This window comes from Haliotis asinina, chromosome 15 (assembly GCF_037392515.1).
Source record: "Haliotis asinina isolate JCU_RB_2024 chromosome 15, JCU_Hal_asi_v2, whole genome shotgun sequence".
Lineage (NCBI taxonomy): Eukaryota > Metazoa > Mollusca > Gastropoda > Lepetellida > Haliotidae > Haliotis > Haliotis asinina.
The window spans coordinates 7296189-7322978 of NC_090294.1; the positions used below are offsets into that span (position 1 = coordinate 7296189).

General features: G+C 39.1%; 9 protein-coding genes across 9 annotated transcripts; all 9 read right to left on the bottom strand.

Annotated features, from left to right (window-relative positions):
• Positions 1-620: 620 nt before the first annotated feature.
• Positions 621-1156, bottom strand: LOC137266252 (glycine-rich protein-like). Its single transcript, XM_067801746.1, has 2 exons — positions 868-1156; positions 621-637 (listed from the first exon to the last, which is right to left on the bottom strand). The coding sequence occupies exons 1-2, from the start codon at positions 1154-1156 to the stop codon at positions 621-623; spliced, it is 306 nt and encodes a 101-aa protein (XP_067657847.1).
• Positions 1157-3787: 2631 nt separating this feature from the next.
• Positions 3788-4323, bottom strand: LOC137266253 (glycine-rich protein-like). Its single transcript, XM_067801747.1, has 2 exons — positions 4035-4323; positions 3788-3804 (listed from the first exon to the last, which is right to left on the bottom strand). The coding sequence occupies exons 1-2, from the start codon at positions 4321-4323 to the stop codon at positions 3788-3790; spliced, it is 306 nt and encodes a 101-aa protein (XP_067657848.1).
• A 2647-nt stretch (positions 4324-6970) lies between these two features.
• Positions 6971-7506, bottom strand: LOC137266254 (glycine-rich protein-like). Its single transcript, XM_067801748.1, has 2 exons — positions 7218-7506; positions 6971-6987 (listed from the first exon to the last, which is right to left on the bottom strand). Exons 1-2 carry the CDS (start codon positions 7504-7506, stop codon positions 6971-6973), a joined length of 306 nt encoding a protein of 101 aa, XP_067657849.1.
• A 2643-nt stretch (positions 7507-10149) lies between these two features.
• On the bottom strand, positions 10150-10685 carry LOC137266255 (glycine-rich protein-like). Its single transcript, XM_067801749.1, has 2 exons — positions 10397-10685; positions 10150-10166 (listed from the first exon to the last, which is right to left on the bottom strand). The coding sequence occupies exons 1-2, from the start codon at positions 10683-10685 to the stop codon at positions 10150-10152; spliced, it is 306 nt and encodes a 101-aa protein (XP_067657850.1).
• Positions 10686-13329: 2644 nt separating this feature from the next.
• LOC137266256 (glycine-rich protein-like) lies at positions 13330-13865 on the bottom strand. The gene is made up of 2 exons (XM_067801750.1): positions 13577-13865; positions 13330-13346 (listed from the first exon to the last, which is right to left on the bottom strand). The coding sequence occupies exons 1-2, from the start codon at positions 13863-13865 to the stop codon at positions 13330-13332; spliced, it is 306 nt and encodes a 101-aa protein (XP_067657851.1).
• Positions 13866-16509: 2644 nt separating this feature from the next.
• On the bottom strand, positions 16510-17045 carry LOC137266257 (glycine-rich protein-like). Its single transcript, XM_067801751.1, has 2 exons — positions 16757-17045; positions 16510-16526 (listed from the first exon to the last, which is right to left on the bottom strand). The coding sequence occupies exons 1-2, from the start codon at positions 17043-17045 to the stop codon at positions 16510-16512; spliced, it is 306 nt and encodes a 101-aa protein (XP_067657852.1).
• Positions 17046-19689: 2644 nt separating this feature from the next.
• LOC137266258 (glycine-rich protein-like) lies at positions 19690-20225 on the bottom strand. Its single transcript, XM_067801752.1, has 2 exons — positions 19937-20225; positions 19690-19706 (listed from the first exon to the last, which is right to left on the bottom strand). Exons 1-2 carry the CDS (start codon positions 20223-20225, stop codon positions 19690-19692), a joined length of 306 nt encoding a protein of 101 aa, XP_067657853.1.
• Positions 20226-22869: 2644 nt separating this feature from the next.
• LOC137266260 (glycine-rich protein-like) lies at positions 22870-23405 on the bottom strand. The gene is made up of 2 exons (XM_067801753.1): positions 23117-23405; positions 22870-22886 (listed from the first exon to the last, which is right to left on the bottom strand). Exons 1-2 carry the CDS (start codon positions 23403-23405, stop codon positions 22870-22872), a joined length of 306 nt encoding a protein of 101 aa, XP_067657854.1.
• Positions 23406-26049: 2644 nt separating this feature from the next.
• On the bottom strand, positions 26050-26585 carry LOC137266261 (glycine-rich protein-like). The gene is made up of 2 exons (XM_067801754.1): positions 26297-26585; positions 26050-26066 (listed from the first exon to the last, which is right to left on the bottom strand). The coding sequence occupies exons 1-2, from the start codon at positions 26583-26585 to the stop codon at positions 26050-26052; spliced, it is 306 nt and encodes a 101-aa protein (XP_067657855.1).
• Positions 26586-26790: the final 205 nt, after the last annotated feature.

Here is a 26790-nt window from a genome sequence, read left to right on the forward strand (position 1 = left end):
TTATCGACTATTGATAGCATGGTAAATACAACTTTAGTAGTATGTAGTAACTTATGATTCTAGGCTTTTCGTTATGTTTATATGATAAATAAACCGACGGAATGTGCTACAGTAACTTCTGATTGTAGACCTTTTCACTTGGAACGGGATACTCACTTGCATTCGAATCGCATACTGTGCACAATGGCTACTACTAAAGATTTCATGCACATGAAGATGCACACATGACTCAACTCCGAGTATTTTCGGATTTCACAATGACATCACCGAAGCCCTTCGTGGCAGCACAAATGATATATTTGCATGAGACATGGAACCGAATAAGAGATGGCATGTAGGAAATATATGTGAAGCCTTCAATACCCCTATCATATTCAGTCTCATTTCTCCAGGAAATTCGAAGCACATTTTATAACTTGCCGCCAGTGCTTGCAGCAAAACTGATTACCAGTTAAATATTTGGATGTAGTGGAACGTTTTGTAAACGTTGAATTTAGTTTTATGATTTTCAAACAAAGCACAAATCGTTTGTATTTTAATTTTTATTGAACCAGTTGTATTGTCATGAGTATACAAAATAAGGAGTAATAAGTTCTCTTCACACTGCAGGTGACAGTAACTCAGTAATAGCCGATTCCTGAAACAGAAAGGGTAGTTACATGTAAAATAGGGATTTACGGAAAAGTAACATGGAAATGTTGAAACTATCCCAAGCATTTCAAACAGCTGACGACAGTTTGAAAGATGTTTATCAGCTGAAAATATCGTACTTGCGTAGAATAATAATAAAGACATGTGTACATGATGTTATTCAATAAAGTGAAGTTTAAAATGGGATAAGGAGTGAAATTATGTATCGCGAAATACCTTTTCCTAATCCGATTCCATATCCTGGCATTCCGTAGAAACCACCGTAGCCTCCATACAGACTTCCCAGGCCGTATCCGTATTTGCCTCCATACAGACCGCCCATTCCTCCGTACGGGCCATAGCCGTAGCCTCCGTAAATACCTCCGTGCATTGCACCTATTCCGTAGCCTAATACGCCAGCTCCTCCAAACAACCCACCCATTCCATGTGCTCCATACAGACCGGTTGGTTCAGCGAAGGCGGTAACAGCCAGGCAGACAACAAGGACGGCGACAATCTTCATCATTTTGAGTATCTGTTCAGTAACATTAAAATCATCTTCATGACAGGGAAACAACATGTTATCATTACTCGTCTGGAGATTTTTCTCCACGGCACACGTGATCAATGATATTATCATGTTTTATTTCACAAGCAACCACATATTTCCACACTGACAAGAACGGTAAATAGCACTTACACAGTCACAGTTTTAAAAGTTGAGAAAGTAGAGGTGTGCAGCAGAAGAATGAAAACGTCAGACTGCACATGCTTACCACAGGCAAACCTTGAAATGGTACTTACAATTTGGTCTGAAGACGGACGTAACTGTGTCTTAGCAGTTGACGAAGAAAGAGATGATAGAATATTGTCCCCCTTACCTTTATATATACAATTTGTGAACTACATGTGATTGATTTACCTTAGGTTGGCCACTTCCAGGTAAGCAACACACCTAAATGTTAATGATGTGAACTGACCATTCTTTTCGCCTCAAATGACTTGCCTCAGGTTATCACCCTAAGGCTATACATGTGAGCTGGTGTACTTGAACATTCATAAAGGAAGTAGAGGGTGGTATATAATAGGGTGTAGGTCTCTCTTCGTATATCTTTTTCATCTCTCTGTGGCATGTTTTAACTGCATTTAGAAAACAAATAACTTGCAGGTACTCAACGTTGAACCAGTATTAGGCCAATAGTCGTTTAACAGCTGTCTATCCATTACACTTGGGATGGAGCAATGTAGATCAGACATTATGACATATCTGCCTGAGACGAAATTACGAAAGACGGGAAAACTGACACAACGCACGAGCACAGGATCGGCACACAGCAGCAATGTCACTGTTACAAGGGGTTGCTATATACACATGTATGTGTAATACTGCAGTCTGTCCACGTGATGACCGCCTGCTTAATAGACTGATGAAATCTCCCAATAGCATGACATTCTCTCCGAATGTTAACATTATCACCACACTTAAACTAAAAACTACAATAACGTCATTTCCCAGAAGGTATATGCATATACTAGTGCCTTTTCACAAAGGGATTGTAACTATCAATTGTCACAGCACGTATTTATCGCTTGCAAACTAAGCATGGTTGTCTTCTGAAAACACGATAAGGTTTCCCTCATGAACTACAGCATGTTCCCTCGTATTTGTAGACTTTCCTTTGCATGTGTTTCTGATTGCTGTAGCAGAGGGTTAGCATACACGTCCCTCCTTCGCCAGCACGTTGTGTCATCCCTATTTGATAGCAAGTCATGCACACATCCCTAGGATATAACACAACCGTACAGTGGACTCTGCCTGTAGTGCCAATTCCTGACAGTTACACAAAGGATTGGGTCGCTTTACTTGACAGCTATTTTCTTTCAAGCAACTCTCCATTTCTTAATATCACCTTTCTGAGGAAGCAGAATTCACTTATCATAAAGGCAACAATAGTACTGAAACATATACTGGTTACTAAGCAAGACACCAGGTGCTAGCCAACAATTTCTAGTTGTAAATATTTGTTAGATGTTTCACGACCTTTCCATTCGGTCTTCCTTGTTCCAAACTGAAGGAATATTGTCTTTGGATAATTGGATAATGTCTCAACAAATGCTACAATGCAGTGTATATTTGCATGGCTATAGCAAGTTTTAATCACTGTTGCAAGTGATTCACTTCAATAAGTTTTGGGCTTCAAGCGAATGTTTGAACACAAACAGCAGTAGGAAGAAGAAGTAGAAAACTCGACTTTATCCTTCACACAAGCCCTTTACATGATGAAAACAGTCTTCAGTGTGTTCACAGATAATGTTACCCTTGCGTTCAAATCAATCAAGAACTTTATTACATGTCTACCATATCCGATCGGAAACACCCAATTACCGTCTGATTTGATAAATATATACGTTTTGATAGAGATAAATACGACTCCTGTTAATGAGAGCAGCGGAATACAAACGGTTATTATATATCATGAAATCTGGAAGCAAACTTCCCCAGTAGTGTACAAAATGCTTGATATTTTCATCAAGTGTTATCGACTATTGATAGCATGGTAAATACAACTTTAGTAGTATGTAGTAACTTATGATTCTAGGCTTTTCGTTATGTTTATATGATAAATAAACCGACGGAATGTGCTACAGTAACTTCTGATTGTAGACCTTTTCACTTGGAACGGGATACTCACTTGCATTCGAATCGCATACTGTGCACAATGGCTACTACTAAAGATTTCATGCACATGAAGATGCACACATGACTCAACTCCGAGTATTTTCGGATTTCACAATGACATCACCGAAGCCCTTCGTGGCAGCACAAATGATATATTTGCATGAGACATGGAACCGAATAAGAGATGGCATGTAGGAAATATATGTGAAGCCTTCAATACCCCTATCATATTCAGTCTCATTTCTCCAGGAAATTCGAAGCACATTTTATAACTTGCCGCCAGTGCTTGCAGCAAAACTGATTACCAGTTAAATATTTGGATGTAGTGGAACGTTTTGTAAACGTTGAATTTAGTTTTATGATTTTCAAACAAAGCACAAATCGTTTGTATTTTAATTTTTATTGAACCAGTTGTATTGTCATGAGTATACAAAATAAGGAGTAATAAGTTCTCTTCACACTGCAGGTGACAGTAACTCAGTAATAGCCGATTCCTGAAACAGAAAGGGTAGTTACATGTAAAATAGGGATTTACGGAAAAGTAACATGGAAATGTTGAAACTATCCCAAGCATTTCAAACAGCTGACGACAGTTTGAAAGATGTTTATCAGCTGAAAATATCGTACTTGCGTAGAATAATAATAAAGACATGTGTACATGATGTTATTCAATAAAGTGAAGTTTAAAATGGGATAAGGAGTGAAATTATGTAATGCGAAATACCTTTTCCTAATCCGATTCCATATCCTGGCATTCCGTAGAAACCACCGTAGCCTCCATACAGACTTCCCAGGCCGTATCCGTATTTGCCTCCATACAGACCGCCCATTCCTCCGTACGGGCCATAGCCGTAGCCTCCGTAAATACCTCCGTGCATTGCACCTATTCCGTAGCCTAATACGCCAGCTCCTCCAAACAACCCACCCATTCCATGTGCTCCATACAGACCGGTTGGTTCAGCGAAGGCGGTAACAGCCAGGCAGACAACAAGGACGGCGACAATCTTCATCATTTTGAGTATCTGTTCAGTAACATTAAAATCATCTTCATGACAGGGAAACAACATGTTATCATTACTCGTCTGGAGATTTTTCTCCACGGCACACGTGATCAATGATATTATCATGTTTTATTTCACAAGCAACCACATATTTCCACACTGACAAGAACGGTAAATAGCACTTACACAGTCACAGTTTACTGAATTGGATCAATGTAAAAGTTGAGAAAGTAGAGGTGTGCAGCAGAAGAATGAAAACGTCAGACTGCACATGCTTACCACAGGCAAACCTTGAAATGGTACTTACAATTTGGTCTGAAGACGGACGTAACTGTGTCTTAGCAGTTGACGAAGAAAGAGATGATAGAATATTGTCCCCCTTACCTTTATATATACAATTTGTGAACTACATGTGATTGATTTACCTTAGGTTGGCCACTTCCAGGTAAGCAACACACCTAAATGTTAATGATGTGAACTGACCATTCTTTTCGCCTCAAATGACTTGCCTCAGGTTATCACCCTAAGGCTATACATGTGAGCTGGTGTACTTGAACATTCATAAAGGAAGTAGAGGGTGGTATATAATAGGGTGTAGGTCTCTCTTCGTATATCTTTTTCATCTCTCTGTGGCATGTTTTAACTGCATTTAGAAAACAAATAACTTGCAGGTACTCAACGTTGAACCAGTATTAGGCCAATAGTCGTTTAACAGCTGTCTATCCATTACACTTGGGATGGAGCAATGTAGATCAGACATTATGACATATCTGCCTGAGACGAAATTACGAAAGACGGGAAAACTGACACAACGCACGAGCACAGGATCGGCACACAGCAGCAATGTCACTGTTACAAGGGGTTGCTATATACACATGTATGTGTAATACTGCAGTCTGTCCACGTGATGACCGCCTGCTTAATAGACTGATGAAATCTCCCAATAGCATGACATTCTCTCCGAATGTTAACATTATCACCACACTTAAACTAAAAACTACAATAACGTCAAATCCCAGAAGGTATATGCATATACTAGTGCCTTTTCACAAAGGGATTGTAACTATCAATTGTCACAGCACGTATTTATCGCTTACAAACTGAGCATGGTTGTCTTCTGAAAACACGATAAGGTTTCCCTCATGAACTACAGCATGTTCCTCGTATTTGTAGACTTTCCTTTGCATGTGTTTCTGATTGCTGTAGCAGAGGGTTAGCATACACGTCCCTCCTTCGCCAGCACGTTGTGTCATCCCTATTTGATAGCAAGTCATGCACACATCCCTAGGATATAACACAACCGTACAGTGGACTCTGCCTGTAGTGCCAATTCCTGACAGTTACACAAAGGATTGGGTCGCTTTACTTGACAGCTATTTTCTTTCAAGCAACTCTCCATTTCTTAATATCACCTTTCTGAGGAAGCAGAATTCACTTATCATAAAGGCAACAATAGTACTGAAACATATACTGGTTACTAAGCAAGACACCAGGTGCTAGCCAACAATTTCTAGTTGTAAATATTTGTTAGATGTTTCACGACCTTTCCATTCGGTCTTCCTTGTTCCAAACTGAAGGAATATTGTCTTTGGATAATTGGATAATGTCTCAACAAATGCTACAATGCAGTGTATATTTGCATGGCTATAGCAAGTTTTAATCACTGTTGCAAGTGATTCACTTCAATAAGTTTTGGGCTTCAAGCGAATGTTTGAACACAAACAGCAGTAGGAAGAAGAAGTAGAAAACTCGACTTTATCCTTCACACAAGCCCTTTACATGATGAAAACAGTCTTCAGTGTGTTCACAGATAATGTTACCCTTGCGTTCAAATCAATCAAGAACTTTAGTACCTGTCTACCATATCCGATCGGAAACACCCAATTACCGTCTGATTTGATAAATATATACGTTTTGATAGAGATAAATACGTCTCCTGTTAATGAGAGCAGCGGAATACAAACGGTTATTATATATCATGAAATCTGGAAGCAAACTTCCCCAGTAGTGTACAAAATGCTTGATATTTTCATCAAGTGTTATCGACTATTGATAGCATGGTAAATACAACTTTAGTAGTATGTAGTAACTTATGATTTTAGGCTTTTCGTTATGTTTATATGATAATTAAACCGACAAAATGTGCTACAGTAACTTCTGATTGTAGACCTTTTCACTTGGAACGGGATACTCACTTGCATTCGAATCGCATACTGTGCACAGTGGCTACTACTAAAGATTTCATGCACATGAAGATGCACACATGACTCAACTCCGAGTATTTTCGGATTTCACAATGACATCACTGAAGCCCTTCGTGGCAGCACAAATGATATATTTGCATGAGACATGGAACCGAATAAGAGATGGCATGTAGGAAATATATGTGAAGCCTTCAATACCCCTATCATATTCAGTCTCATTTCTCCAGGAAATTCGAAGCACATTTTATAACTTGCCGCCAGTGCTTGCAGCAAAACTGATTACCAGTTAAATATTTGGATGTAGTGGAACGTTTTGTAAACGTTGAATTTAGTTTTATGATTTTCAAACAAAGCACAAATCGTTTGTATTTTAATTTTTATTGAACCAGTTGTATTGTCATGAGTATACAAAATAAGGAGTAATAAGTTCTCTTCACACTGCAGGTGACAGTAACTCAGTAATAGCCGATTCCTGAAACAGAAAGGGTAGTTACATGTAAAATAGGGATTTACGGAAAAGTAACATGGAAATGTTGAAACTATCCCAAGCATTTCAAACAGCTGACGACAGTTTGAAAGATGTTTATCAGCTGAAAATATCGTATTTGCGTAGAATAATAATAAAGACATGTGTACATGATGTTATTCAATAAAGTGAAGTTTAAAATGGGATAAGGAGTGAAATTATGTATCGCGAAATACCTTTTCCTAATCCGATTCCATATCCTGGCATTCCGTAGAAACCACCGTAGCCTCCATACAGACTTCCCAGGCCGTATCCGTATTTGCCTCCATACAGACCGCCCATTCCTCCGTACGGGCCATAGCCGTAGCCTCCGTAAATACCTCCGTGCATTGCACCTATTCCGTAGCCTAATACGCCAGCTCCTCCAAACAACCCACCCATTCCATGTGCTCCATACAGACCGGTTGGTTCAGCGAAGGCGGTAACAGCCAGACAGACAACAAGGACGGCGACAATCTTCATCATTTTGAGTATCTGTTCAGTAACATGAAAATCATCTTCATGACAGGGAAACAACATGTTATCATTACTCGTCTGGAGATTTTTCTCCACGGCACACGTGATCAATGATATTATCATGTTTTATTTCACAAGCAACCACATATTTCCACACTGACAAGAACGGTAAATAGCACTTACACAGTCACAGTTTACTGAATTGGATCAATGTAAAAGTTGAGAAAGTAGAGGTGTGCAGCAAAAGAACGAAAACGTCAGACTGCACATGCTTACCACAGGCAAACCTTGAAATGGTACTTACAATTTGGTCTGAAGACGTAACTGTGTCTTAGCAGTTGATGAAGAAAGAGATGATAGAATATTTTTCCCCTTACCTTTATATATACAATTTGTGAACTACATGTGATTGATTTACCTTAGGTTGGCCACTTCCAGGTAAGCAACACACCTAAATGTTAATGATGTGAACTGACCATTCTTTTCGCCTCAAATGACTTGCCTCAGGTTATCACCCTAAGGCTATACATGTGTGCTGGTGTACTTGAACATTCATAAAGGAAGTAGAGGGTGGTATATAATAGGGTGTAGGTCTCTCTTCGTATATCTTTTTCATCTCTCTTTGGCATGTTTTAACTGCATTTAGAAAACAAATAACTTGCAGGTACTCAACTTTGAACCAGTATTAGGCCAATAGTCGTTTAACAGCTGTCTATCCATTACACTTGGGATGGAGCAATGTAGATCAGACATTATGACATATCTGCCTGAGACGAAATTACGAAAGACGGGAAAACTGACACAACGCACGAGCACAGGATCGGCACACAGCAGCAATGTCACTGTTACAAGGGGTTGCTATATACACATGTATGTGTAATACTGCAGTCTGTCCACGTGATGACCGCCTGCTTAATAGACTGATGAAATCTCCCAATAGCATGACATTCTCTCCGAATGTTAACATTATCACCACACTTAAACTAAAAACTACAATAACGTCATTTCCCAGAAGGTATATGCATATACTAGTGCCTTTTCACAAAGGGATTGTAACTATCAATTGTCACAGCACGTATTTATCGCTTACAAACTAAGCATGGTTGTCTTCTGAAAACACGATAAGGTTTCCCTCATGAACTACAGCATATTCCTCGTATTTGTAGACTTTCCTTTGCATGTGTTTCTGATTGCTGTAGCAGAGGGTTAGCATACACGTCCCTCCTTCGCCAGCACGTTGTGTCATCCCTATTTGATAGCAAGTCATGCACACATCCCTAGGATATAACACAACCGTACAGTGGACTCTGCCTGTAGTGCCAATTCCTGACAGTTACACAAAGGATTGGGTCGCTTTACTTGACAGCTATTTTCTTTCAAGCAACTCTCCATTTCTTAATATCACCTTTCTGAGGAAGCAGAATTCACTTATCATAAAGGCAACAATAGTACTGAAACATATACTGGTTACTAAGCAAGACACCAGGTGCTAGCCAACAATTTCTAGTTGTAAATATTTGTTAGATGTTTCACGACCTTTCCATTCGGTCTTCCTTGTTCCAAACTGAAGGAATATTGTCTTTGGATAATTGGATAATGTCTCAACAAATGCTACAATGCAGTGTATATTTGCATGGCTACAGCAAGTTTTAATCACTGTTGCAAGTGATTCACTTCAATAAGTTTTGGGCTTCAAGCGAATGTTTGAAAACAAACAGCAGTAGGAAGAAGAAGTAGAAAACTCGACTTTATCCTTCACACAAGCCCTTTACATGATGAAAACAGTCTTCAGTGTGTTCACAGATAATGTTACCCTTGCGTTCAAATCAATCAAGAACTTTATTACATGTCTACCATATCCGATCGGAAACACCCAATTACCGTCTGATTTGATAAATATATACGTTTTGATAGAGATAAATACGTCTCCTGTTAATGAGAGCAGCGGAATACAAACGGTTATTATATATCATGAAATCTGGAAGCAAACTTCCCCAGTAGTGTACAAAATGCTTGATATTTTCATCAAGTGTTATCGACTATTGATAGCATGGTAAATACAACTTTAGTAGTATGTAGTAACTTATGATTCTAGGCTTTTCGTTATGTTTATATGATAAATAAACCGACGGAATGTGCTACAGTAACTTCTGATTGTAGACCTTTTCACTTGGAACGGGATACTCACTTGCATTCGAATCGCATACTGTGCACAATGGCTACTACTAAAGATTTCATGCACATGAAGATGCACACATGACTCAACTCCGAGTATTTTCGGATTTCACAATGACATCACCGAAGCCCTTCGTGGCAGCACAAATGATATATTTGCATGAGACATGGAACCGAATAAGAGATGGCATGTAGGAAATATATGTGAAGCCTTCAATACCCCTATCATATTCAGTCTCATTTCTCCAGGAAATTCGAAGCACATTTGATAACTTGCCGCCAGTGCTTGCAGCAAACCTGATTGCCAGTTAAATATTTGGATGTAGTGGAACGTTTTGTAAACGTTGAATTTAGTTTTATGATTTTCAAACAAAGCACAAATCGTTTGTATTTTAATTTTTATTGAACCAGTTGTATTGTCATGAGTATACAAAATAAGGAGTAATAAGTTCTCTTCACACTGCAGGTGACAGTAACTCAGTAATAGCCGATTCCTGAAACAGAAAGGGTAGTTACATGTAAAATAGGGATTTACGGAAAAGTAACATGGAAATGTTGAAACTATCCCAAGCATTTCAAACAGCTGACGACAGTTTGAAAGATGTTTATCAGCTGAAAATATCGTATTTGCGTAGAATAATAATAAAGACATGTGTACATGATGTTATTCAATAAAGTGAAGTTTAAAATGGGATAAGGAGTGAAATTATGTATCGCGAAATACCTTTTCCTAATCCGATTCCATATCCTGGCATTCCGTAGAAACCACCGTAGCCTCCATACAGACTTCCCAGGCCGTATCCGTATTTGCCTCCATACAGACCGCCCATTCCTCCGTACGGGCCATAGCCGTAGCCTCCGTAAAAACCTCCGTGCATTGCACCTATTCCGTAGCCTAATACGCCAGCTCCTCCAAACAACCCACCCATTCCATGTGCTCCATACAGACCGGTTGGTTCAGCGAAGGCGGTAACAGCCAAGCAGACAACAAGGACGGCGACAATCTTCATCATTTTGAGTATCTGTTCAGTAACATGAAAATCATCTTCATGACAGGGAAACAACATGTTATCATTACTCGTCTGGAGATTTTTCTCCACGGCACACGTGATCAATGATATTATCATGTTTTATTTCACAAGCAACCACATATTTCCACACTGACAAGAACGGTAAATAGCACTTACACAGTCACAGTTTACTGAATTGGATCAATGTAAAAGTTGAGAAAGTAGAGGTGTGCAGCAAAAGAATGAAAACGTCAGACTGCACATGCTTACCACAGGCAAACCTTGAAATGGTACTTACAATTTGGTCTGAAGACGTAACTGTGTCCTAGCAGTTGATGAAGAAAGAGATGATAGAATATTTTTCCCCTTACCTTTATATATACAATTTGTGAACTACATGTGATTGATTTACCTTAGGTTGGCCACTTCCAGGTAAGCAACACACCTAAATGTTAATGATGTGAACTGACCATTCTTTTCGCCTCAAATGACTTGCCTCAGGTTATCACCCTAAGGCTATACATGTGTGCTGGTGTACTTGAACATTCATAAAGGAAGTAGAGGGTGGTATATAATAGGGTGTAGGTCTCTCTTCGTATATCTTTTTCATCTCTCTTTGGCATGTTTTAACTGCATTTAGAAAACAAATAACTTGCAGGTACTCAACTTTGAACCAGTATTAGGCCAATAGTCGTTTAACAGCTGTCTATCCATTACACTTGGGATGGAGCAATGTAGATCAGACATTATGACATATCTGCCTGAGACGAAATTACGAAAGACGGGAAAACTGACACAACGCACGAGCACAGGATCGGCACACAGCAGCAATGTCACTGTTACAAGGGGTTGCTATATACACATGTATGTGTAATACTGCAGTCTGTCCACGTGATGACCGCCTGCTTAATAGACTGATGAAATCTCCCAATAGCATGACATTCTCTCCGAATGTTAACATTATCACCACACTTAAACTAAAAACTACAATAACGTCATTTCCCAGAAGGTATATGCATATACTAGTGCCTTTTCACAAAGGGATTGTAACTATCAATTGTCACAGCACGTATTTATCGCTTACAAACTAAGCATGGTTGTCTTCTGAAAACACGATAAGGTTTCCCTCATGAACTACAGCATGTTCCCTCGTATTTGTAGACTTTCCTTTGCATGTGTTTCTGATTGCTGTAGCAGAGGGTTAGCATACACGTCCCTCCTTCGCCAGCACGTTGTGTCATCCCTATTTGATAGCAAGTCATGCACACATCCCTAGGATATAACACAACCGTACAGTGGACTCTGCCTGTAGTGCCAATTCCTGACAGTTACACAAAGGATTGGGTCGCTTTACTTGACAGCTATTTTCTTTCAAGCAACTCTCCATTTCTTAATATCACCTTTCTGAGGAAGCAGAATTCACTTATCATAAAGGCAACAATAGTACTGAAACATATACTGGTTACTAAGCAAGACACCAGGTGCTAGCCAACAATTTCTAGTTGTAAATATTTGTTAGATGTTTCACGACCTTTCCATTCGGTCTTCCTTGTTCCAAACTGAAGGAATATTGTCTTTGGATAATTGGATAATGTCTCAACAAATGCTACAATGCAGTGTATATTTGCATGGCTACAGCAAGTTTTAATCACTGTTGCAAGTGATTCACTTCAATAAGTTTTGGGCTTCAAGCGAATGTTTGAAAACAAACAGCAGTAGGAAGAAGAAGTAGAAAACTCGACTTTATCCTTCACACAAGCCCTTTACATGATGAAAACAGTCTTCAGTGTGTTCACAGATAATGTTACCCTTGCGTTCAAATCAATCAAGAACTTTATTACATGTCTACCATATCCGATCGGAAACACCCAATTACCGTCTGATTTGATAAATATATACGTTTTGATAGAGATAAATACGTCTCCTGTTAATGAGAGCAGCGGAATACAAACGGTTATTATATATCATGAAATCTGGAAGCAAACTTCCCCAGTAGTGTACAAAATGCTTGATATTTTCATCAAGTGTTATCGACTATTGATAGCATGGTAAATACAACTTTAGTAGTATGTAGTAACTTATGATTCTAGGCTTTTCGTTATGTTTATATGATAAATAAACCGACGGAATGTGCTACAGTAACTTCTGATTGTAGACCTTTTCACTTGGAACGGGATACTCACTTGCATTCGAATCGCATACTGTGCACAATGGCTACTACTAAAGATTTCATGCACATGAAGATGCACACATGACTCAACTCCGAGTATTTTCGGATTTCACAATGACATCACCGAAGCCCTTCGTGGCAGCACAAATGATATATTTGCATGAGACATGGAACCGAATAAGAGATGGCATGTAGGAAATATATGTGAAGCCTTCAATACCCCTATCATATTCAGTCTCATTTCTCCAGGAAATTCGAAGCACATTTGATAACTTGCCGCCAGTGCTTGCAGCAAACCTGATTGCCAGTTAAATATTTGGATGTAGTGGAACGTTTTGTAAACGTTGAATTTAGTTTTATGATTTTCAAACAAAGCACAAATCGTTTGTATTTTAATTTTTATTGAACCAGTTGTATTGTCATGAGTATACAAAATAAGGAGTAATAAGTTCTCTTCACACTGCAGGTGACAGTAACTCAGTAATAGCCGATTCCTGAAACAGAAAGGGTAGTTACATGTAAAATAGGGATTTACGGAAAAGTAACATGGAAATGTTGAAACTATCCCAAGCATTTCAAACAGCTGACGACAGTTTGAAAGATGTTTATCAGCTGAAAATATCGTATTTGCGTAGAATAATAATAAAGACATGTGTACATGATGTTATTCAATAAAGTGAAGTTTAAAATGGGATAAGGAGTGAAATTATGTATCGCGAAATACCTTTTCCTAATCCGATTCCATATCCTGGCATTCCGTAGAAACCACCGTAGCCTCCATACAGACTTCCCAGGCCGTATCCGTATTTGCCTCCATACAGACCGCCCATTCCTCCGTACGGGCCATAGCCGTAGCCTCCGTAAAAACCTCCGTGCATTGCACCTATTCCGTAGCCTAATACGCCAGCTCCTCCAAACAACCCACCCATTCCATGTGCTCCATACAGACCGGTTGGTTCAGCGAAGGCGGTAACAGCCAAGCAGACAACAAGGACGGCGACAATCTTCATCATTTTGAGTATCTGTTCAGTAACATGAAAATCATCTTCATGACAGGGAAACAACATGTTATCATTACTCGTCTGGAGATTTTTCTCCACGGCACACGTGATCAATGATATTATCATGTTTTATTTCACAAGCAACCACATATTTCCACACTGACAAGAACGGTAAATAGCACTTACACAGTCACAGTTTACTGAATTGGATCAATGTAAAAGTTGAGAAAGTAGAGGTGTGCAGCAAAAGAATGAAAACGTCAGACTGCACATGCTTACCACAGGCAAACCTTGAAATGGTACTTACAATTTGGTCTGAAGACGTAACTGTGTCCTAGCAGTTGATGAAGAAAGAGATGATAGAATATTTTTCCCCTTACCTTTATATATACAATTTGTGAACTACATGTGATTGATTTACCTTAGGTTGGCCACTTCCAGGTAAGCAACACACCTAAATGTTAATGATGTGAACTGACCATTCTTTTCGCCTCAAATGACTTGCCTCAGGTTATCACCCTAAGGCTATACATGTGTGCTGGTGTACTTGAACATTCATAAAGGAAGTAGAGGGTGGTATATAATAGGGTGTAGGTCTCTCTTCGTATATCTTTTTCATCTCTCTTTGGCATGTTTTAACTGCATTTAGAAAACAAATAACTTGCAGGTACTCAACTTTGAACCAGTATTAGGCCAATAGTCGTTTAACAGCTGTCTATCCATTACACTTGGGATGGAGCAATGTAGATCAGACATTATGACATATCTGCCTGAGACGAAATTACGAAAGACGGGAAAACTGACACAACGCACGAGCACAGGATCGGCACACAGCAGCAATGTCACTGTTACAAGGGGTTGCTATATACACATGTATGTGTAATACTGCAGTCTGTCCACGTGATGACCGCCTGCTTAATAGACTGATGAAATCTCCCAATAGCATGACATTCTCTCCGAATGTTAACATTATCACCACACTTAAACTAAAAACTACAATAACGTCATTTCCCAGAAGGTATATGCATATACTAGTGCCTTTTCACAAAGGGATTGTAACTATCAATTGTCACAGCACGTATTTATCGCTTACAAACTAAGCATGGTTGTCTTCTGAAAACACGATAAGGTTTCCCTCATGAACTACAGCATGTTCCCTCGTATTTGTAGACTTTCCTTTGCATGTGTTTCTGATTGCTGTAGCAGAGGGTTAGCATACACGTCCCTCCTTCGCCAGCACGTTGTGTCATCCCTATTTGATAGCAAGTCATGCACACATCCCTAGGATATAACACAACCGTACAGTGGACTCTGCCTGTAGTGCCAATTCCTGACAGTTACACAAAGGATTGGGTCGCTTTACTTGACAGCTATTTTCTTTCAAGCAACTCTCCATTTCTTAATATCACCTTTCTGAGGAAGCAGAATTCACTTATCATAAAGGCAACAATAGTACTGAAACATATACTGGTTACTAAGCAAGACACCAGGTGCTAGCCAACAATTTCTAGTTGTAAATATTTGTTAGATGTTTCACGACCTTTCCATTCGGTCTTCCTTGTTCCAAACTGAAGGAATATTGTCTTTGGATAATTGGATAATGTCTCAACAAATGCTACAATGCAGTGTATATTTGCATGGCTACAGCAAGTTTTAATCACTGTTGCAAGTGATTCACTTCAATAAGTTTTGGGCTTCAAGCGAATGTTTGAAAACAAACAGCAGTAGGAAGAAGAAGTAGAAAACTCGACTTTATCCTTCACACAAGCCCTTTACATGATGAAAACAGTCTTCAGTGTGTTCACAGATAATGTTACCCTTGCGTTCAAATCAATCAAGAACTTTATTACATGTCTACCATATCCGATCGGAAACACCCAATTACCGTCTGATTTGATAAATATATACGTTTTGATAGAGATAAATACGTCTCCTGTTAATGAGAGCAGCGGAATACAAACGGTTATTATATATCATGAAATCTGGAAGCAAACTTCCCCAGTAGTGTACAAAATGCTTGATATTTTCATCAAGTGTTATCGACTATTGATAGCATGGTAAATACAACTTTAGTAGTATGTAGTAACTTATGATTCTAGGCTTTTCGTTATGTTTATATGATAAATAAACCGACGGAATGTGCTACAGTAACTTCTGATTGTAGACCTTTTCACTTGGAACGGGATACTCACTTGCATTCGAATCGCATACTGTGCACAATGGCTACTACTAAAGATTTCATGGACATGAAGATGCACACATGACTCAACTCCGAGTATTTTCGGATTTCACAATGACATCACCGAAGCCCTTCGTGGCAGCACAAATGATATATTTGCATGAGACATGGAACCGAATAAGAGATGGCATGTAGGAAATATATGTGAAGCCTTCAATACCCCTATCATATTCAGTCTCATTTCTCCAGGAAATTCGAAGCACATTTTATAACTTGCCGCCAGTGCTTGCAGCAAAACTGATTACCAGTTAAATATTTGGATGTAGTGGAACGTTTTGTAAACGTTGAATTTAGTTTTATGATTTTCAAACAAAGCACAAATCGTTTGTATTTTAATTTTTATTGAACCAGTTGTATTGTCATGAGTATACAAAATAAGGAGTAATAAGTTCTCTTCACACTGCAGGTGACAGTAACTCAGTAATAGCCGATTCCTGAAACAGAAAGGGTAGTTACATGTAAAATAGGGATTTACGGAAAAGTAACATGGAAATGTTGAAACTATCCCAAGCATTTCAAACAGCTGACGACAGTTTGAAAGATGTTTATCAGCTGAAAATATCGTATTTGCGTAGAATAATAATAAAGACATGTGTACATGATGTTATTCAATAAAGTGAAGTTTAAAATGGGATAAGGAGTGAAATTATGTATCGCGAAATACCTTTTCCTAATCCGATTCCATATCCTGGCATTCCGTAGAAACCACCGTAGCCTCCATACAGACTTCCCAGGCCGTATCCGTATTTGCCTCCATACAGACCGCCCATTCCTCCGTACGGGCCATAGCCGTAGCCTCCGTAAAAACCTCCGTGCATTGCACCTATTCCGTAGCCTAATACGCCAGCTCCTCCAAACAACCCACCCATTCCATGTGCTCCATACAGACCGGTTGGTTCAGCGAAGGCGGTAACAGCCAAGCAGACAACAAGGACGGCGACAATCTTCATCATTTTGAGTATCTGTTCAGTAACATGAAAATCATCTTCATGACAGGGAAACAACATGTTATCATTACTCGTCTGGAGATTTTTCTCCACGGCACACGTGATCAATGATATTATCATGTTTTATTTCACAAGCAACCACATATTTCCACACTGACAAGAACGGTAAATAGCACTTACACAGTCACAGTTTACTGAATTGGATCAATGTAAAAGTTGAGAAAGTAGAGGTGTGCAGCAAAAGAATGAAAACGTCAGACTGCACATGCTTACCACAGGCAAACCTTGAAATGGTACTTACAATTTGGTCTGAAGACGTAACTGTGTCCTAGCAGTTGATGAAGAAAGAGATGATAGAATATTTTTCCCCTTACCTTTATATATACAATTTGTGAACTACATGTGATTGATTTACCTTAGGTTGGCCACTTCCAGGTAAGCAACACACCTAAATGTTAATGATGTGAACTGACCATTCTTTTCGCCTCAAATGACTTGCCTCAGGTTATCACCCTAAGGCTATACATGTGTGCTGGTGTACTTGAACATTCATAAAGGAAGTAGAGGGTGGTATATAATAGGGTGTAGGTCTCTCTTCGTATATCTTTTTCATCTCTCTTTGGCATGTTTTATCTGCATTTAGAAAACAAATAACTTGCAGGTACTCAACTTTGAACCAGTATTAGGCCAATAGTCGTTTAACAGCTGTCTATCCATTACACTTGGGATGGAGCAATGTAGATCAGACATTATGACATATCTGCCTGAGACGAAATTACGAAAGACGGGAAAACTGACACAACGCACGAGCACAGGATCGGCACACAGCAGCAATGTCACTGTTACAAAGGGTTGCTATATACACATGTATGTGTAATACTGCAGTCTGTCCACGTGATGACCGCCTGCTTAATAGACTGATGAAATCTCCCAATAGCATGACATTCTCTCCGAATGTTAACATTATCACCACACTTAAACTAAAAACTACAATAACGTCATTTCCCAGAAGGTATATGCATATACTAGTGCCTTTTCACAAAGGGATTGTAACTATCAATTGTCACAGCACGTATTTATCGCTTACAAACTAAGCATGGTTGTCTTCTGAAAACACGATAAGGTTTCCCTCATGAACTACAGCATGTTCCCTCGTATTTGTAGACTTTCCTTTGCATGTGTTTCTGATTGCTGTAGCAGAGGGTTAGCATACACGTCCCTCCTTCGCCAGCACGTTGTGTCATCCCTATTTGATAGCAAGTCATGCACACATCCCTAGGATATAACACAACCGTACAGTGGACTCTGCCTGTAGTGCCAATTCCTGACAGTTACACAAAGGATTGGGTCGCTTTACTTGACAGCTATTTTCTTTCAAGCAACTCTCCATTTCTTAATATCACCTTTCTGAGGAAGCAGAATTCACTTATCATAAAGGCAACAATAGTACTGAAACATATACTGGTTACTAAGCAAGACACCAGTTGCTAGCCAACAATTTCTAGTTGTAAATATTTGTTAGATGTTTCACGACCTTTCCATTCGGTCTTCCTTGTTCCAAACTGAAGGAATATTGTCTTTGGATAATTGGATAATGTCTCAACAAATGCTACAATGCAGTGTATATTTGCATGGCTACAGCAAGTTTTAATCACTGTTGCAAGTGATTCACTTCAATAAGTTTTGGGCTTCAAGCGAATGTTTGAAAACAAACAGCAGTAGGAAGAAGAAGTAGAAAACTCGACTTTATCCTTCACACAAGCCCTTTACATGATGAAAACAGTCTTCAGTGTGTTCACAGATAATGTTACCCTTGCGTTCAAATCAATCAAGAACTTTATTACATGTCTACCATATCCGATCGGAAACACCCAATTACCGTCTGATTTGATAAATATATACGTTTTGATAGAGATAAATACGTCTCCTGTTAATGAGAGCAGCGGAATACAAACGGTTATTATATATCATGAAATCTGGAAGCAAACTTCCCCAGTAGTGTACAAAATGCTTGATATTTTCATCAAGTGTTATCGACTATTGATAGCATGGTAAATACAACTTTAGTAGTATGTAGTAACTTATGATTCTAGGCTTTTCGTTATGTTTATATGATAAATAAACCGACGGAATGTGCTACAGTAACTTCTGATTGTAGACCTTTTCACTTGGAACGGGATACTCACTTGCATTCGAATCGCATACTGTGCACAATGGCTACTACTAAAGATTTCATGCACATGAAGATGCACACATGACTCAACTCCGAGTATTTTCGGATTTCACAATGACATCACCGAAGCCCTTCGTGGCAGCACAAATGATATATTTGCATGAGACATGGAACCGAATAAGAGATGGCATGTAGGAAATATATGTGAAGCCTTCAATACCCCTATCATATTCAGTCTCATTTCTCCAGGAAATTCGAAGCACATTTTATAACTTGCCGCCAGTGCTTGCAGCAAAACTGATTACCAGTTAAATATTTGGATGTAGTGGAACGTTTTGTAAACGTTGAATTTAGTTTTATGATTTTCAAACAAAGCACAAATCGTTTGTATTTTAATTTTTATTGGACCAGTTGTATTGTCATGAGTATACAAAATAAGGAGTAATAAGTTCTCTTCACACTGCAGGTGACAGTAACTCAGTAATAGCCGATTCCTGAAACAGAAAGGGTAGTTACATGTAAAATAGGGATTTACGGAAAAGTAACATGGAAATGTTGAAACTATCCCAAGCATTTCAAACAGCTGACGACAGTTTGAAAGATGTTTATCAGCTGAAAATATCGTATTTGCGTAGAATAATAATAAAGACATGTGTACATGATGTTATTCAATAAAGTGAAGTTTAAAATGGGATAAGGAGTGAAATTATGTATCGCGAAATACCTTTTCCTAATCCGATTCCATATCCTGGCATTCCGTAGAAACCACCGTAGCCTCCATACAGACTTCCCAGGCCGTATCCGTATTTGCCTCCATACAGACCGCCCATTCCTCCGTACGGGCCATAGCCGTAGCCTCCGTAAAAACCTCCGTGCATTGCACCTATTCCGTAGCCTAATACGCCAGCTCCTCCAAACAACCCACCCATTCCATGTGCTCCATACAGACCAGTTGGTTCAGCGAAGGCGGTAACAGCCAAGCAGACAACAAGGACGGCGACAATCTTCATCATTTTGAGTATCTGTTCAGTAACATGAAAATCATCTTCATGACAGGGAAACAACATGTTATCATTACTCGTCTGGAGATTTTTCTCCACGGCACACGTGATCAATGATATTATCATGTTTTATTTCACAAGCAACCACATATTTCCACACTGACAAGAACGGTAAATAGCACTTACACAGTCACAGTTTACTGAATTGGATCAATGTAAAAGTTGAGAAAGTAGAGGTGTGCAGCAAAAGAATGAAAACGTCAGACTGCACATGCTTACCACAGGCAAACCTTGAAATGGTACTTACAATTTGGTCTGAAGACGTAACTGTGTCCTAGCAGTTGATGAAGAAAGAGATGATAGAATATTTTTCCCCTTACCTTTATATATACAATTTGTGAACTACATGTGATTGATTTACCTTAGGTTGGCCACTTCCAGGTAAGCAACACACCTAAATGTTAATGATGTGAACTGACCATTCTTTTCGCCTCAAATGACTTGCCTCAGGTTATCACCCTAAGGCTATACATGTGTGCTGGTGTACTTGAACATTCATAAAGGAAGTAGAGGGTGGTATATAATAGGGTGTAGGTCTCTCTTCGTATATCTTTTTCATCTCTCTTTGGCATGTTTTAACTGCATTTAGAAAACAAATAACTTGCAGGTACTCAACTTTGAACCAGTATTAGGCCAATAGTCGTTTAACAGCTGTCTATCCATTACACTTGGGATGGAGCAATGTAGATCAGACATTATGGCATATCTGCCTGAGACGAAATTACGAAAGACGGGAAAACTGACACAACGCACGAGCACAGGATCGGCACACAGCAGCAATGTCACTGTTACAAGGGGTTGCTATATACACATGTATGTGTAATACTGCAGTCTGTCCACGTGATGACCGCCTGCTTAATAGACTGATGAAATCTCCCAATAGCATGACATTCTCTCCGAATGTTAACATTATCACCACACTTAAACTAAAAACTACAATAACGTCATTTCCCAGAAGGTATATGCATATACTAGTGCCTTTTCACAAAGGGATTGTAACTATCAATTGTCACAGCACGTATTTATCGCTTACAAACTAAGCATGGTTGTCTTCTGAAAACACGATAAGGTTTCCCTCATGAACTACAGCATGTTCCCTCGTATTTGTAGACTTTCCTTTGCATGTGTTTCTGATTGCTGTAGCAGAGGGTTAGCATACACGTCCCTCCTTCGCCAGCACGTTGTGTCATCCCTATTTGATAGCAAGTCATGCACACATCCCTAGGATATAACACAACCGTACAGTGGACTCTGCCTGTAGTGCCAATTCCTGACAGTTACACAAAGGATTGGGTCGCTTTACTTGACAGCTATTTTCTTTCAAGCAACTCTCCATTTCTTAATATCACCTTTCTGAGGAAGCAGAATTCACTTATCATAAAGGCAACAATAGTACTGAAACATATACTGGTTACTAAGCAAGACACCAGTTGCTAGCCAACAATTTCTAGTTGTAAATATTTGTTAGATGTTTCACGACCTTTCCATTCGGTCTTCCTTGTTCCAAACTGAAGGAATATTGTCTTTGGATAATTGGATAATGTCTCAACAAATGCTACAATGCAGTGTATATTTGCATGGCTACAGCAAGTTTTAATCACTGTTGCAAGTGATTCACTTCAATAAGTTTTGGGCTTCAAGCGAATGTTTGAAAACAAACAGCAGTAGGAAGAAGAAGTAGAAAACTCGACTTTATCCTTCACACAAGCCCTTTACATGATGAAAACAGTCTTCAGTGTGTTCACAGATAATGTTACCCTTGCGTTCAAATCAATCAAGAACTTTATTACATGTCTACCATATCCGATCGGAAACACCCAATTACCGTCTGATTTGATAAATATATACGTTTTGATAGAGATAAATACGTCTCCTGTTAATGAGAGCAGCGGAATACAAACGGTTATTATATATCATGAAATCTGGAAGCAAACTTCCCCAGTAGTGTACAAAATGCTTGATATTTTCATCAAGTGTTATCGACTATTGATAGCATGGTAAATACAACTTTAGTAGTATGTAGTAACTTATGATTCTAGGCTTTTCGTTATGTTTATATGATAAATAAACCGACGGAATGTGCTACAGTAACTTCTGATTGTAGACCTTTTCACTTGGAACGGGATACTCACTTGCATTCGAATCGCATACTGTGCACAATGGCTACTACTAAAGATTTCATGGACATGAAGATGCACACATGACTCAACTCCGAGTATTTTCGGATTTCACAATGACATCACCGAAGCCCTTCGTGGCAGCACAAATGATATATTTGCATGAGACATGGAACCGAATAAGAGATGGCATGTAGGAAATATATGTGAAGCCTTCAATACCCCTATCATATTCAGTCTCATTTCTCCAGGAAATTCGAAGCACATTTTATAACTTGCCGCCAGTGCTTGCAGCAAAACTGATTACCAGTTAAATATTTGGATGTAGTGGAACGTTTTGTAAACGTTGAATTTAGTTTTATGATTTTCAAACAAAGCACAAATCGTTTGTATTTTAATTTTTATTGAACCAGTTGTATTGTCATGAGTATACAAAATAAGGAGTAATACGTTCTCTTCACACTGCAGGTGACAGTAACTCAGTAATAGCCGATTCCTGAAACAGAAAGGGTAGTTACATGTAAAATAGGGATTTACGGAAAAGTAACATGGAAATGTTGAAACTATCCCAAGCATTTCAAACAGCTGACGACAGTTTGAAAGATGTTTATCAGCTGAAAATATCGTATTTGCGTAGAATAATAATAAAGACATGTGTACATGATGTTATTCAATAAAGTGAAGTTTAAAATGGGATAAGGAGTGAAATTATGTATCGCGAAATACCTTTTCCTAATCCGATTCCATATCCTGGCATTCCGTAGAAACCACCGTAGCCTCCATACAGACTTCCCAGGCCGTATCCGTATTTGCCTCCATACAGACCGCCCATTCCTCCGTACGGGCCATAGCCGTAGCCTCCGTAAAAACCTCCGTGCATTGCACCTATTCCGTAGCCTAATACGCCAGCTCCTCCAAACAACCCACCCATTCCATGTGCTCCATACAGACCGGTTGGTTCAGCGAAGGCGGTAACAGCCAAGCAGACAACAAGGACGGCGACAATCTTCATCATTTTGAGTATCTGTTCAGTAACATGAAAATCATCTTCATGACAGGGAAACAACATGTTATCATTACTCGTCTGGAGATTTTTCTCCACGGCACACGTGATCAATGATATTATCATGTTTTATTTCACAAGCAACCACATATTTCCACACTGACAAGAACGGTAAATAGCACTTACACAGTCACAGTTTACTGAATTGGATCAATGTAAAAGTTGAGAAAGTAGAGGTGTGCAGCAAAAGAATGAAAACGTCAGACTGCACATGCTTACCACAGGCAAACCTTGAAATGGTACTTACAATTTGGTCTGAAGACGTAACTGTGTCCTAGCAGTTGATGAAGAAAGAGATGATAGAATATTTTTCCCCTTACCTTTATATATACAATTTGTGAACTACATGTGATTGATTTACCTTAGGTTGGCCACTTCCAGGTAAGCAACACACCTAAATGTTAATGATGTGAACTGACCATTCTTTTCGCCTCAAATGACTTGCCTCAGGTTATCACCCTAAGGCTATACATGTGTGCTGGTGTACTTGAACATTCATAAAGGAAGTAGAGGGTGGTATATAATAGGGTGTAGGTCTCTCTTCGTATATCTTTTTCATCTCTCTTTGGCATGTTTTAACTGCATTTAGAAAACAAATAACTTGCAGGTACTCAACTTTGAACCAGTATTAGGCCAATAGTCGTTTAACAGCTGTCTATCCATTACACTTGGGATGGAGCAATGTAGATCAGACATTATGGCATATCTGCCTGAGACGAAATTACGAAAGACGGGAAAACTGACACAACGCACGAGCACAGGATCGGCACACAGCAGCAATGTCACTGTTACAAGGGGTTGCTATATACACATGTATGTGTAATACTGCAGTCTGTCCACGTGATGACCGCCTGCTTAATAGACTGATGAAATCTCCCAATAGCATGACATTCTCTCCGAATGTTAACATTATCACCACACTTAAACTAAAAACTACAATAACGTCATTTCCCAGAAGGTATATGCATATACTAGTGCCTTTTCACAAAGGGATTGTAACTATCAATTGTCACAGCACGTATTTATCGCTTACAAACTAAGCATGGTTGTCTTCTGAAAACACGATAAGGTTTCCCTCATGAACTACAGCATGTTCCCTCGTATTTGTAGACTTTCCTTTGCATGTGTTTCTGATTGCTGTAGCAGAGGGTTAGCATACACGTCCCTCCTTCGCCAGCACGTTGTGTCATCCCTATTTGATAGCAAGTCATGCACACATCCCTAGGATATAACACAACCGTACAGTGGACTCTGCCTGTAGTGCCAATTCCTGACAGTTACACAAAGGATTGGGTCGCTTTACTTGACAGCTATTTTCTTTCAAGCAACTCTCCATTTCTTAATATCACCTTTCTGAGGAAGCAGAATTCACTTATCATAAAGGCAACAATAGTACTGAAACATATACTGGTTACTAAGCAAGACACCAGTTGCTAGCCAACAATTTCTAGTTGTAAATATTTGTTAGATGTTTCACGACCTTTCCATTCGGTCTTCCTTGTTCCAAACTGAAGGAATATTGTCTTTGGATAATTGGATAATGTCTCAACAAATGCTACAATGCAGTGTATATTTGCATGGCTACAGCAAGTTTTAATCACTGTTGCAAGTGATTCACTTCAATAAGTTTTGGGCTTCAAGCGAATGTTTGAAAACAAACAGCAGTAGGAAGAAGAAGTAGAAAACTCGACTTTATCCTTCACACAAGCCCTTTACATGATGAAAACAGTCTTCAGTGTGTTCACAGATAATGTTACCCTTGCGTTCAAATCAATCAAGAACTTTATTACATGTCTACCATATCCGATCGGAAACACCCAATTACCGTCTGATTTGATAAATATATACGTTTTGATAGAGATAAATACGTCTCCTGTTAATGAGAGCAGCGGAATACAAACGGTTATTATATATCATGAAATCTGGAAGCAAACTTCCCCAGTAGTGTACAAAATGCTTGATATTTTCATCAAGTGTTATCGACTATTGATAGCATGGTAAATACAACTTTAGTAGTATGTAGTAACTTATGATTCTAGGCTTTTCGTTATGTTTATATGATAAATAAACCGACGGAATGTGCTACAGTAACTTCTGATTGTAGACCTTTTCACTTGGAACGGGATACTCACTTGCATTCGAATCGCATACTGTGCACAATGGCTACTACTAAAGATTTCATGGACATGAAGATGCACACATGATTCAACTCCGAGTATTTTCGGATTTCACAATGACATCACCGAAGCCCTTCGTGGCAGCACAAATGATATATTTGCATGAGACATGGAACCGAATAAGAGATGGCATGTAGGAAATATATGTGAAGCCTTCAATACCCCTATCATATTCAGTCTCATTTCTCCAGCAAATTCGAAGCACATTTTATAACTTGCCGCCAGTGCTTGCAGCAAAACTGATTACCAGTTAAATATTTGGATGTAGTGGAACGTTTTGTAAACGTTGAATTTAGTTTTATGATTTTCAAACAAAGCACAAATCGTTTGTATTTTAATTTTTATTGAACCAGTTGTATTGTCATGAGTATACAAAATAAGGAGTAATACGTCCTCTTCACACTGCAGGTGACAGTAACTCAGTAATAGCCGATTCCTGAAACAGAAAGGGTAGTTACATGTAAAATAGGGATTTACGGAAAAGTAACATGGAAATGTTGAAACTATCCCAAGCATTTCAAACAGCTGACGACAGTTTGAAAGATGTTTATCAGCTGAAAATATCGTATTTGCGTAGAATAATAATAAAGACATGTGTACATGATGTTATTCAATAAAGTGAAGTTTAAAATGGGATAAGGAGTGAAATTATGTATCGCGAAATACCTTTTCCTAATCCGATTCCATATCCTGGCATTCCGTAGAAACCACCGTAGCCTCCATACAGACTTCCCAGGCCGTATCCGTATTTGCCTCCATACAGACCGCCCATTCCTCCGTACGGGCCATAGCCGTAGCCTCCGTAAAAACCTCCGTGCATTGCACCTATTCCGTAGCCTAATACGCCAGCTCCTCCAAACAACCCACCCATTCCATGTGCTCCATACAGACCGGTTGGTTCAGCGAAGGCGGTAACAGCCAAGCAGACAACAAGGACGGCGACAATCTTCATCATTTTGAGTATCTGTTCAGTAACATGAAAATCATCTTCATGACAGGGAAACAACATGTTATCATTACTCGTCTGGAGATTTTTCTCCACGGCACACGTGATCAATGATATTATCATGTTTTATTTCACAAGCAACCACATATTTCCACACTGACAAGAACGGTAAATAGCACTTACACAGTCACAGTTTACTGAATTGGATCAATGT